Below are 14,353 nucleotides of genomic sequence, written 5' to 3' on the forward strand. Positions count from 1 at the left end.
AATAAATCCACATGCATTTAGGACTCAATTCATCTTTTGCCGTTTCGGTAAAGTCACTTTAATTTTTTTGTCTTTTTCTATTCAATACCTTATTATTGCGAGAAACTCTTCAAAGTGCATGTGATTAATGACTTCTGCTCAATATGTAAAAATGTTCTTTATTTTTGTCAATTTTTTTATGTTACGTTTAAACTCAAAAAGTTGCATGTGTCACAAAATTGTCACAAAATTTGTGCAAAAACATTTCAACAAGGGAGAACATAAAAAAACAGGTGAATATACAGGTTGATTCACTCACTACTTTACCCAAAAAAGTTACTGCAACTTCTAAAACAGCCGATCTATCATACTGAAATTTGGACTGTACATACCTTGGTTCATGAGAAACTGAAGTTTTAAAGCAAGTGTTGAAAATGTCTACCATTTGCATCCAAGCATGCCTGCACGCACCGTTCCATATTGTTGAATGTATTCCACAGGATGTCTGGTCTAATACCCTGAATTTGTTGCTCTATGTTTTCACGGAGTGCCTGTAATGTTCATGGCTTGTTACTGTACACATGGCTACAAAGAAAAAATCTAGAAATAATGAATTGTTTTCTCTTGATCGGACCCTTTCAATTCTTGAACAACAGTGACTTTGTAAGGGCAAAAAAGACCTTTCTTGGTCGCTCATTAACATGTGGAATACGACACGCCTGTCTCAAAGGAAATCCTGTGCAATGATTTACATGGAGATGCCAAAAGTCGCTGTTTCACATCTTGAATCTTTTTTCGCAGACATTTTCAGATATCCTCCATCATGCCCACCCAGTAATTTTCCGTTAAGTTCTGGCTTATTCACGAATGACAGAATACACGGTATGGACGGTGGATTTTGAACTTGAAACTTCTTTAGAAACTCACTTTGGCACCTCTTAAGGACTCAGCTTTCCAATAAGTTTTCACAATGAAAACATGCTCCTCCAAACTGTATCTGTATATTGTTAACAAATAAATAAGGAATTTGGCAGGAGTGAAATGCAAGTACCACCATACACTACTGATGCACAGAAAGGCAAATCTATCTCGCAGTGGAGATGATCGGCGGAGCAACAAGTTGGCGAGACAACTTCTCCTGAACCAAAGTATGTACAGTGCAAATTCCAGCATAGTCAACCATATTTTTAAGAAGTTACAACAATTTTTCAGCAAAGTAGCCAATGAATCATCCTGTACATAAAATGATGTCTGTAAAGCTCTATGGAATTTGATCACGCAATATAAGTAAAATAGCTAAAAAAAATAGACTTTTAAAAATTGAGCAGATTAAAAAAAGAATTAAGCACAAAAGAAAAACTGGCAAAAAGCACCAACAATTAGACAAAAAGGGCTCAACTGCAATAATAACGAATAGAATATTTTGTCCTTAGTGATTATTCACTTCCTATAACGACTTTTCCATAACAGTTATTGAATTCTAGGAAAAACTCAGTCTGATTTACAGCATCTGAAAGAACATGATGTGTTTCGAATCATACATTTTCTAGGCAGAAATTTGAACATAGTAACATGTGACTAAGGGGTACTTCACACTAAGCGAGATCGCTAGCGAGATCGCTGATGCATCACCGATTTTGTGACGCAACAGCGAACTCGCCAGCGATCTCGTTACGTGTGACACATAGCGGCGACCAGGCCCCCGCTGCGATGTCGCTGATCGTGCTCGAATGTCCTAGGCCATTTTTTGATCGCTGGTGTCCCACTGGCCAGCATGCATCGCTGTGTTTGACACCGACGAGCGACCTCGTTAGCGACTCAGAAAACATGGACGCAGGCGGAAGTCGTCAGAATTGCTGCTGAGTGACACTAAGCGACGCAGCAATGATCCCGCTGAGATCGTTGCTGCGTCGTTGGGTAAATTTGACTGTTTGACAGCTTACTGGCAACCCTTAGTGACGCACCAGCGATCCTTACTAGGTCGTATCATTGTCGGTATCGCTGGTGCGTCGCTTAGTGTAACGGTACCGTAACCCTTGTGACAAATATTACTTACAAGAAAGAGAGGAAAAATAAATGAATAGTTGTGGTTATCAAGTCTTACTTTTTCTGCAGATAACAGATCTCATTCAGGCATCAGTGACATTTTGTTACGTAAAAAAGGGACAAATTTTGATCAGTGTTTTGGGTCTGATTTTTCATCAGTCTTTTGTCTGTGTTCTCTCCACCTGTCACCCTTGTCCAGCAACATGCGCACCCCCGCAGAAACCTCGCACACCTAGACACTCGCACACCCTCAGGCTCTATTGTACCACTATCCTCCATATCTTCACTCCACAACACAGACACGGCCACAAGTTTCTACAATGCCACTCTTGCATCAGCCATCGACTCGGTCGCCTCTGTTGTGCATAGCAGTGTGTAACGAATCAATAGACAACCCTGGCACAATAACATAACTAAAAAGCTTCAGCAAGTAACCAGAATTGCAGCGCGGCACTGGAAGAAAACGCACTCTCAAGACAACTTCACCTCATTCAAACAAGCAGCACTCACTTTCAAATCTGTTCTCACCTCTGCTAAACATGACTACTTTACATCCCTTGTATCTTCCATATTCCACATCCCCAAACAGTTGTTCAACACTTTTAACTCACTCCTTCGCCCACCACTGCCCCCTCCGACTTCCCTAATTTCTTTTGAGGACTTTGCCACGTACTTCAACGTTAAAATAGACCAAACATGGCAAGTCTTTGTTGTCCGACCACAACAACCCCTTTGTATGACAGACCAATGCCCTAACCCCATAACTTCACTCTCCAAAATCACTGAAGGAGAGCTTGTTCATCTTCTCTCCAAATCACACCTCACCACTTGTGCACTTGACCCCATCCCATCCCACCTCTTCCCCAACCTCACCACTACACTTATCCCATTCCTAACCCATCTCTTCAACCTATCACTAACTTCTGGTACCTTCTCCTCTGTTTTCAAACATGCTACAATCACACCTATCCTCAAAAAGCCACCCCTTGACCCGAGCACTATGTCCAGCTATTGCCCCATATCTTTGCTCCCTTTTGCTTCCAAACTCTTTGAGCAGCACGTCCACGCTGAACTTTCCTCTGACTTTGCATCTAACTCACTCTTCGACAACCTACAATCTGGCTTCCGTCCCCACCATTCCACTGAGACTTCCCTGACCAAACTTACTAACGACCTACTTACAGCCAAAGTTAACAGACAATTTTCTATACTGCTCCTTCTAGACCTGTCCTCTACCTTCGACTCAGTTGACCACTGCCTTCTACTGTAGATCCTCTCTTCCTTTGGTGTCAAAGACCTTGCCCTATCCTGGATCTCCTCATACCTTACCAACCACACATTTAGCATTTCCTACTCCCACACTACCTCCTCATCTCGCCCCCTCTCTGTTGGTGTCCCCAAGGCTCTGTCCTAGGACCCCTTCTCTTCTCAATCTATACCTTCGGCCTGAGACAAATCATAAAGTCCCATGGCTTCCAGTACCATCTATATGCTGATGACACTCAGATCTACCTCTCTGGCCCAGATGTCACCTATCTGCTCTCCAGAATCTCAGAATGTCTATCAGCCATATCCTCCTTCTTCACCTCTCACTTCCTCAAGCTCAATCTGGACAAATCTGAACTAGTCTTTCCTCCATCTCACATACCTTCCCTACCTGATCTATCTATCACAATAAATGAAAACACACTCTCCCCTGTACCGGTAATCTGCTGCCTCGAAGTAACCCTTGACTCTGCCCTGTCCTTCAAACCACACATCCAAGCTCTCGCCACCTCCTGTCGCCAGCAGCTCAAAAATATTTCCACATTCTGCCCTTTCCTCAACTCTCACTCTACCAAAATGCTTGTGCATGCCCTAATCATCTCCTGCCTCGACTACTGCAACATCCTCCTCTGTGGCCTACCTTCTAACACTCTCGAACCCTCCTGTCCGTCCTTAACTCTGCTGCCCTACTAATTAATCTCTCTCCTCGCTACACTTCTGCTTCCCCTCTTTGCAAATCCCTTCACTGGCTCCCAATTTCCCAACATATCCAGTTTAAACTACTAACATTGACCTACAAAGCCATCCATAACCTTTCTCCTCCGTATATTTCTAAACTAATCTCTTATCTCTAAAATATCTTCCCTCACGTAATCTCTAGTCCTCCCAAGACCTCCTTCTCTCCTCCACGCTTATTTGCTCCTCGCCCAATCACCTCCAAGGTTTCTCCTGAATATCTCCCATCCTCTGAAATTCTGTGCCCCAAAACGTTCGTTTATCCACCACATTTGGATCCTTCAGACGGAACCTGAAAACCCATCTCTTCAAAAAAGCTTACAACCTGTAATGACCTCGCGGCCACCTCAACACCATCGGAGCTACTGCAACCCCCGACCCACTGTCTCCTTCCTCATAATCCTGTAGAATGTAAGCCCGCAAGGGCAGGGTCCTCTCCCCTCTGTACCAATCTGTCATTGTTAGTTTGTCTACTGTAAGTGATTTTTGTATTTTGATGTAACCCCTTCTCATGTACATCACCATGGAATTAATGGTATATATAAATAAATAATAATAATTTTCACATATGGAAAAATAAATAACTTTCTCCAATCTATTACAATCTCTATAAACGGACAGCACACAGGCGAAAATGTCTTCTGTCAGTGATTTTTTAAAGACCCATAGACTTGTATGACTATTTTGGATCTGTGACACGGATAAAAAACAGACTTGTCTCCACTTTTTTTTATGGACAACTCAACCCACAAGAAACCATGGACATGTGAATAACCAGATGAACTATAATTAATTCTTCCATGGAAAATGTGTATAGAACACGTACAAGAGTCACAAATGTCTGAATGAGGCCGAACATTGATGGCAGGTTTGGCAAACTTAATTGTGGGTACCCTGCCTCATGACCTAGATTGGCTATGGGCATAGAGGGGGATTATGGTTGTAGATATAATGTAGGTATTTTTTATGATAACACAATGCTCAAACTGCTTAAAGAAGTTGTTGAATACTGGACAATTCCTTCACAATTTCTTTGTCCATTATAAAATTTAAAAAACTGCATATTACTGCAATACAGTGATTTTAGGAATGGCTCCTGTGCAGTTTTTCTTTTATTTTATGATGGGCAGTGGAGCTGATAAGAAAGGGTTGTCCAGTTGAGGACATCGCCTTTATGTGGAGCTTCACTTTATTAGAGCAAAAAACAAACAAATAGTGATTATCTCTAATTAAAGCATGGTTAGGCTATTACATTGTCTGTATATCTTTTTTCTTGTCTGCAGGGAACTTTATGAAAATGAATGTCAAATTAAAGAAAACCAAGTGAAACATGAGGAAGGTAAGTCTGCATTGTAAGCTACATAAGTAGTGATAATAATAAGCTTTATTTCCATTGAAACAACGTATTAACCAGCAGTTTTTATTCAGGAAAAGTAATAATCATGCAATTGTGTGAAAAAATTAAAAGTAAATGAAAAGCCACCCAAGGCAAGCACGAAGCAAGAGTTGGCTACCACTGAGTGTGCTATGTCAAAGCAAAGATGGTGGCACCGGCCGAGATTTATTGCACATTGCATTTTTGTTGCAGTTTTTCCTTGAATTGCAATACATAATGAGTTGAAACTACAATGTGCAAAAATCCCAAATGTGAGTAGGCTAGAAAATGGAGCAGCAAAGTCGACAGAGAAGAGTTGGCTTTTCTGGTGAGATACCAGGGGTTTGTACTAATTTATGCAATTTGTACTTATTTTGAGGGTTTGTCTTGATTGTTTTGAAGATGCACGCAGGTGGTGGGCTCTGTTGCTAGGAGCGTATGCAACAGAGCAAAGCTAAGTGGTGTTTCCCCTGTTTTGTCATCTTTCCTCATGTGTGTTTTAGTGCAGTGGTGGGATTAGTTTCCGCACCGACCAATTCCCTAGTGAGGGTTTAGGTCAGGGCGAGCTAGGGTTTTTAGGTTCCTGTTGCGCGCCCGGTGCGGAACCGGCATAAGGAACGTTAGGAGTGCATGGACACTGGCTCAGGGGAGCTCAGGAGGTCTCCATTTCCCTATTCCCTATCGCAGGGCCCACCATTGTTAATGTTTCCCAGGTTTCCCTTATTGTTTAAATTCGCCTTACTGGAGGCAGGGTTTCCAGCCTTGTATATACGTGTAATGTCTAAATTCGCCAGTTGGAGGCGGTGTATCCAGCTGCACGTGTTAATTATTTAAATTCGCCCCACTGGAGGCGGTGTATCCAGGGTCATGTGTGTCATATGGGTTCGCCTTGCGGTACTCGCTGCGTCCAGACACACGTGACCGTGACATGTGGTACGTCCATGGTGTGGGGGTATATGTCCCTTGTATGTGGAATTATAAGTCACTGCATGGTGGTAATATGTTTTACGGCCATGGTGTGGCAGTATTTGTCCTTTGTATGTGGTATTATTCGGTCACTATGTGGTGGTAATATGTGGTCTGGTCATGGTGTGACAGTATTTGTCCCTTGTACATGGTATTATTGCTCATTTTAAAAAATTGTATGTGACACATTCCCTTAAAGAAACATAAATAAAAATATACCTAAAAAGAGTATTTGATATTTTAACAAATATTTAAATAGGTTAGAGTAGAGTAATGCCTGGCCAAAAGAGGCTACCTAGTTGTGGTAGCAACTTAAAAAAATCTTTTAGCCAAAACAAAAGCTGCTGCCTATGTATGTGATATGCTGTTAGATGGGAACTGATAATGTGTGATTGGTGAGGGCGTGGTGTAGATGTGGAGCTTTTCTATAAGTGGGCAGTGGGACTAAGGAACGTTGGAGGCGGAGCTAGGGTGGAGCAAAGGGTGGAGTCTCAAGGACCCCCGAAAATTTTGCCTGTATGAGGCCCCAAAATTCCTGGTGGCAGCCCTGCAGCCAGTGATGCAGTTTCAGGAAAAATACATCTGACTCTTGCCTGAAGTGGCTTAGCCTAGGAAAATCTCAGTAGTTGTGCCAGTGTTTTAACGATATCATGTGCACATACCCTCAGTATTCTGTTCTGAGTCTGGTCTAGATCATTATTTATTACTAGATGGAGGCCCAATGCTATTGCATCGGGAGGGTGGTAATGTCATGATGGGGGCAGGCTTTGCAGCGATGAGAATCTCTCCCCCCATGTGCTCACCCACCTATCCACTCTCTCTTTCCCCATGTGCTGACTTCTCCCATCTGTGCTCTCTTCTTTGACCTGCCTACCCCATGTGCTTCCCCCTTGTCTGCTGTGTCTTTCCTTCCTGTGCTGTGTTCTCCCCTCATGTGCTGTTCCATTTGAGCTGTCTCCCCCCTGTGCTCTATCTCTCTCATCTCTGTGTCTGACCATGTATAGAACATACCACAGCTCCTGGGCAGGGGAGGAAGCAAAAGACAATACTGACATTACAGCAGGATATCACAGAGGATACATTTTGTGAGGTAAAATATTGTTTAAAACAGTCAGTGAAATAATTTACCTCACAAAATGAATCCTCTGTGATCCCCTGCTGTAATGTCAGTATTGTCTTTTGCTTCCTCCCCTGCCCAGGAAATGTGGTATGCTCTGTACACGGTCAGACACAGATAATTTTTAAAATTAACTTTTGTTCATGGGAAAACCCCTTTACTGTGACTGACTTCTTCTGCCTGTAGACACGTCGTGCATCTGCCGCTGGGATCAGCTGAATGATTCACTGCACCTGCACGGTGGTACCGCGCAAGAGGCTGCGTGAGTGTGTGAGTGTGTGAGTGTATGAGTGTGTGAGTGTGTATCAGTGTGAATTTGTGTGTGAGTGTGTATGAGTGTGAGTGTGAATGAGTGTGAGTGTGTGTGAGTGTGAGTTTGTGTGTGTGTAAGTGTGTGAGTTTGTGTGTGACAATGTGAGTGTGTGAGAGTGAGTGTGTGAGTGTGTATGAGTGTGTTTGTGTGTGAGTGTATGTTAGTGTGTGAGTGTGTGTGGTGCGCACGACATATAGAGAGAGTGTGTGTGTGTATGTGTGTGTGGTGCGTATGGCGTATAGTGTGTGTGTGTGTCTGGTATGACGGTGTTCCGTTGGTGGTACCGAGCAATAGGTTGGTACCAGCAGCAGTTTCTATATTGAGACACCCATCACTTGGGTGTCCCAATATGGCAGTCAGTGAACTTCCTCCACTTGGAATTCTGGGATACGGTGACATCTGGACAGAACAGGAAATGAAAACATTACAAGGCAATTATATAAATAGGTAGGGTTTGTTTTTAATTTGCCATCTGATCTAAGGTCAATAAGATCAGGGTCTGCACTCGGCCTGTATTAAGGAAGAGGTTATTCCCATCTGGAAGATCATATCCCAATATGTAGTAGGTGTAATAATATTAGCAAATACCTCCAATTATAAATGATGTAGAATTTTTCTGATATCATTGCTGAATCCAGTAAACTAAGTAATATACACCATGTGCAGAATTATTAGGCAAGTTGTATTTGAGAGGATTCTTTTTATTATTGAATAACAACTATGTTCTCAATCAACCCAAAAGACTCATAGATATCAAAGCTTAATATTTTTGGAAGTTGGAGTGGGTTTTTTTTTTAAATTTGGCTATCTTAGGAGGATATCTGTTTGTGCAGGCAACTATTACAGTGCAGAATTATTAGGCAACTTAATAAAAACCAAATATATACCCATCTCACTTGTTTATTTTCACCAGGTAAACCAATAGAGCAACACAGAATTTAGAAATAAACATTTCTGACATTCAAAAACAAGACAAAAAAAATCAGTGACCAATATAGCCACCTTTCTTTACCATGACACTCAAAAGCCTTCCATCCATAGATTCTGTCAGTTGCTTGATCTGTTTACGATCAACATTGCGTGCCGCAGCCACCACAGCTTCCCTGACACTGTTCGGAGAGGTGTACTGTTTTCACTCCCTGTAGATCTCACATTTTATGAGGGACCACAGGTTCTCTATGGGGTTCAGATCAGGTGAACAAGGGGGCCATGTCATTATTTTATCTTCTTTTAGACCTTTACTGGCCAGCCACGCTGTGGAGTATTTGGATGCATGTGATGGAGCTTTGTCCTGCATGAAAATCATGTTTTTCTTGAATGATACCGACTTCTTCCTGTACCACTGCTTGAAGAAGGTGTCTTCCAGAAACTGCCAGTAGGTCTGGGAGTTGAGCTTCACTCCATCCTCAACCCGAAAAGGTCCCACAAGTTCATCTTTGAAGATACCAGCCCATACCAGTACCCCACCTCCACCTTGCTGGCATCTGAGTCGGAGTGGAGCTCTCTGCCCTTTACTGATACAGCCTTGGGCCCATCCATCTGGCCAATCAAGAGTCGCTCTCATTTCATCAGTCCATAAAACCTTAGAAAAATCAGTCTTTACATATTTCTTGGCCCAGTATTGATGTTTTATCTTATGTTTCTTGTTGAAAGGTGGTCGTTTTTCAGCCTTCCTTACCTTGGCCATGTCCCTGAGTATGGCACACCTTGAGCTTTTTGATACTCCAGTAACGTTGCAGCTCTGAAATATGGCAAAACTGGTGGCAAATGGCATCTTGGCAGCTTCACGCTTGATTTTCCTCAATTCGTGGGCAGTTATTTTGCGCCTTTTTTATCAACACACTTCTTGCGACCCTGTCGGCTATTTGCCATGAAACGCTTGATTGTTCGGTGATCACTAGTGTTGAGCGATACCGTCCGATACTTAAAAGTATCGTATCGGATGGTATCGGCCGATCTAAAAAAAATATCGGGTATCGCCGATTCCGATACCGGAAGTCCCATTCAAGTCTATGGGACTTCCGGTATCGGAATAGGAAAAACCCTATTTTTGCCTTGTACAGCCTCTCTGGGGTCTGTACGGGCCTTTCGGGGGGCTGTGCCGGCCTGCCGGGGGGTCTGTGCAGGCTCCGGTGGTCTGTGCAGGCCTGCCGGTGGTCTGTGCAGGCTCCGGTGGTCTGTGCCGGCCTGCCGGGGGAGCTGTGCCGGCCTGCCGGTGGGCTGTGCAGGCTCCGGTGGTCTGTGCCAGCCTGCCGGGGGGGCTGTGCCGGCCTGCCGGTGGTCTGTGCAGGCTCCGGTGGTCTGTGCCGGCCTGCCGGGGGGCTGTGCCGGCCTGCCGGTGGGCTGTGCAGGCTCCGGTGGTCTGTGCCGGCCTGCCGGGGGGCTGTGCCGGCCTGCCGGTGTGCTGTGCAGGCTCCGGTGGTCTGTGCCGGCCTGCCGGTGGGCTGTGCAGGCTCCGGGGGTCTGTGAAGGCATCGTACGATGGGACTACAAGTCCCATCGGGCGATGCCTGCTACCATGACAGTGATTGACACATTAGCCAATGATGGGACAGTTGTAGTCCCATCATCCGGCTAATGTGTTGAATGTAAAAAAAAAAAAAAAAATTTACATGCTACATACATGCTACATACATGCTACATACATACTACATACATACTACATACATACATGTAACATACATACTACATGCAACATGCATACTACATACATGCTACATACTACATGCATACTACATACATAATACATATATACTACATGCATGCAACATACATACAACATATATACTACATGCATGCAACATACATACAACATATATACTACATGCATGCAACATGCATACTACATATATACTGTACTATATATACTACATGTAACATACATACTACATATATACTACATGCTACATACATGCTACATACATACTACATACATGCTACATACTACATACATAATACATATATACTACATGCATGCAACATACATACAACATATATACTACATGCATACTACATATATACTATATATACTACATGCAACATACATACTACATATATACTACATGCTACATACATGCAACATACATACTACATACATGCTACATGCTACATACATAATACATATATACAACATACATACAACATATATACTACATGCATACTACATATATACTATATATACTACATGTAACATACTACATATATACTACATGCTACATACATGCTACATACTACATACATGCTACATACATACTACATACATAATACATATATACTACATGCATGCAACATACATACAACATATATACTACATGCATACTACATATATACTATATATACTACATGTAACATACATACTACATATATACTACATGCTACATACATGCTACATACATACTACATACATGCTACATACTACATACATAATACATATATACTACATGCATGCAACATACATACAACATATATACTACATGCATACTACATATATACTATATATACTACATGTAACATACATACTACATATATACTACATGCTACATACATACTACATACATGCTACATACCACATGCATGCAACATGCATACTGCATATATACTGCATATATACTACATGCATGCAACATACATATATACTACATACAATACATACATATAGACATACAGTACATATAACATAGAGTACATACTCACCGTCACTTGTCACTTTGATCCCCGAAGCCATTGTCCCCTTGTGGAATAAATATCAAAATAAAAAAACACCAATATACTTACCCCGATCCGCAGAAGTCCACGAGGGTCCCACGTCGATCTTGCGTGGAGAACAGCAGCATCAGCTGATGCTACCGTTCTCTACCAGCTCCAGGAATACAATGACGGAAGGTAGGTATCCTTCCGCACTGTATTCCTCCACCACTGTAAAAAAAAAAGTCCCTAGTCTCACTTTATGCCATTGATGCGCAATGGCATAAAGTGAGACTAGGGACTGGTTTTTTTTTTAAAGTGGTGGAGGAATACAGTGCGGAAGGATACCTACCTTCCGTCATTGTATTCCTGGAGCTGGTAGAGAACGGTAGCATCAGCTGATGCTGCTGTTCTCCACGCAAGATCGACGTGGGACCCTCGTGGACTTCTGCGGATCGGGGTAAGTATATTGGTGTTTTTTTATTTTGATATTTATCCCTCAAGGGGACAATGGCTTCGGGGATCAAAGTGACAAGTGACGGTGAGTATGTACTCTATGTTATATGTACTGTATGTCTATATGTATGTATTGTATGTAGTATATATGTATGTTGCATGCATGTAGTTTATATGCAGTATATATGTAGTATGCATGTTGCATGCATGTGGTATGTAGCATGTATGTAGTATGTAGCATGTATGTATGTTGCATGTATGTAGCATGTAGTGTGTATGTATGTAGCATGTATGTAGTGTGTATGTTGCATGTATGTAGCATGTAGTATGTATGTTACATGTAGTATATATAGTATATATGTAGTATGCATGTTGCATGCATGTAGTATATATGTTGTATGCAGGTTGCATGCATGTAGTATATATGTATTATGTATGTAGTATGTATGTAGCATGTATGTAGTATGTATGTTGCATGTATGTAGCATGAAGTATATATGTAGTATGTATGTTACATGTAGTATATATAGTATATATGTAGTATGCATGTAGTATATATAGTATATATGTAGTATGCATGTAGTATATATGTTGTATGTATGTTGCATGCATGTAGTATATATGTATGTAGTATGTAGCATGTATGTAGCATGTAGCATGTATGTAGCATGTAGTATATATGTAGTATGTATGTTACATGTAGTATATATAGTATATATGTAGTATGCATGTTGCATGCATGTAGTATATATGTTGTATGTATGTTGCATGCATGTAGTATATATGTTGTATGTATGTTGCATGCATGTAGTATATATGTAGTATGTATGTAGCATGTATGTAGTATGTAGCATGTATGTAGCATGCATGTAGTATGTAGCATGTATGTAGTATGTTTGTTGCATGTAGTATGTATGTTACATGTAGTATATATGTAGTATGTATGTAGCATGTATGTAGCATGTATGTAGCATGTAGCATGTATGTTGCATGCATGTAGTATGTAGCATGTATGTAGTATGCATGTTGCATGTAGTATGTATGTTACATGTAGTATGTATGTAGTATGTATGTAGCATGTATGTAGTATGTAGCATGTATGTAGCATGCATGTAGTATGTAGCATGTATGTAGCATGCATGTTGCATGTAGTATGCATGTTGCATGTATGTAGTATGCATGTTGCATGTAGTATGTATGTTACATGTAGTATGTATGTAGTATGTATGTAGCATGTATGTAGCATGTAAATTTTTTTTTTTTTTTTTTTTTTTTTTACATTCAACACATTAGCCGGATGATGGCACTACAACTGTCCCATCATTGGCTAATGTGTCAATCACTGTCATGGTAGCAGGCATCGCCCGATGGGACTTGTAGTCCCATCGGATGATGCCTGCACAGACCCCCGGAGCCTGCACAGCCCACCGGCAGGCCGGCACAGCTCCCCGGCAGGCCGGCACAGCTCCCCGGCAGGCCGGCACAGACCACCGGAGCCTGCACAGACCACCGGCAGGCCGGCACAGCTCCCCGGCAGGCCGGCACAGACCCCCGGAGCCTGCACAGCCCACCGGCAGGCCGGCACAGCTCCCCCGGCAGGCCGGCACAGACCCCCGGAGCCTGCACAGCTCACCGGCAGGCCGGCACAGACCACCGGAGCCTGCACAGACCACCGGCAGGCCGGCACAGCTCCCCCGGCAGGCCGGCACAGACCCCCGGAGCCTGCACAGACCACCGGCAGGCCGGCACAGACCCCGGGACAGTCGGCACAGCCCCCCCGAAGGCCCGAACTGACGGCGCATCATGATGCGCACAGACAGCGCATCATGATGACGTCATTTCGGCAGCCAATCAGAGCCACAAAAGTGGCTCATTGCATTTTGGACTTCCGATTCCGGTATCCGATACGAAAAAAGTATCGGTACTCGGTATCGGAATTCCGATACAGCAAATATCGGCCGATACCCGATACTTGCGGTATCGGAAAGCTCAACACTAGTGATCACACTTCAAAAGTTTAGCAATTTCCAGACTGCTGCATCCCTCTGCAAGACATCTCACAATTTTTGACTTTTCAGAGTCCGTCAAATCTCTCTTCTGACCCATTTTTCCAAAGGAAAGGAAGTTACCTAATAATTAAGCACACCTTATATAGGGTGTTGATGTCATTAGACCACACCCCTCCTCATTACAGAGATGCAAATCACCTGATTTACATAATTGGCAGTTGGCTTTCAAGCCTATGCAGCTTGGAGTAGGACAACATGTGTAAAAAGAATGATGTGATCAAAATACTCATTTGCCTAATAATTCTGCACCCAGTGTATTGCTGGAATATGGGTTTCTTTTTCAATATTATGCTGCTCTCTGAAGAAGTGGTAAAAAACTGATGGCTAACTTCCCCTTTAAAGAGGAC

At 42.6% G+C, this 14,353-nt stretch overlaps 1 protein-coding gene across 1 annotated transcript in view; it reads left to right on the plus strand.

The window, feature by feature from the left end:
• LOC141072949 (chitin synthase chs-2-like) overlaps nucleotides 1-14,353 on the plus strand; it is an 88,197-nt gene that overhangs the window by 49,227 nt on the left and 24,617 nt on the right. Inside the window, exon 13 of the mRNA XM_073560233.1 lies at nucleotides 5,310-5,365. Within this exon, the coding sequence (XP_073416334.1) occupies nucleotides 5,310-5,365 (56 nt within the window). The remainder of the gene's footprint in view (nucleotides 1-5,309; nucleotides 5,366-14,353) is intronic.

Source organism: Dendrobates tinctorius, unplaced genomic scaffold (genome assembly GCF_039654945.1).
Source record: "Dendrobates tinctorius isolate UK_male_01 unplaced genomic scaffold, ASM3965494v1 ptg000293l, whole genome shotgun sequence".
Lineage (NCBI taxonomy): Eukaryota > Metazoa > Chordata > Amphibia > Anura > Dendrobatidae > Dendrobates > Dendrobates tinctorius.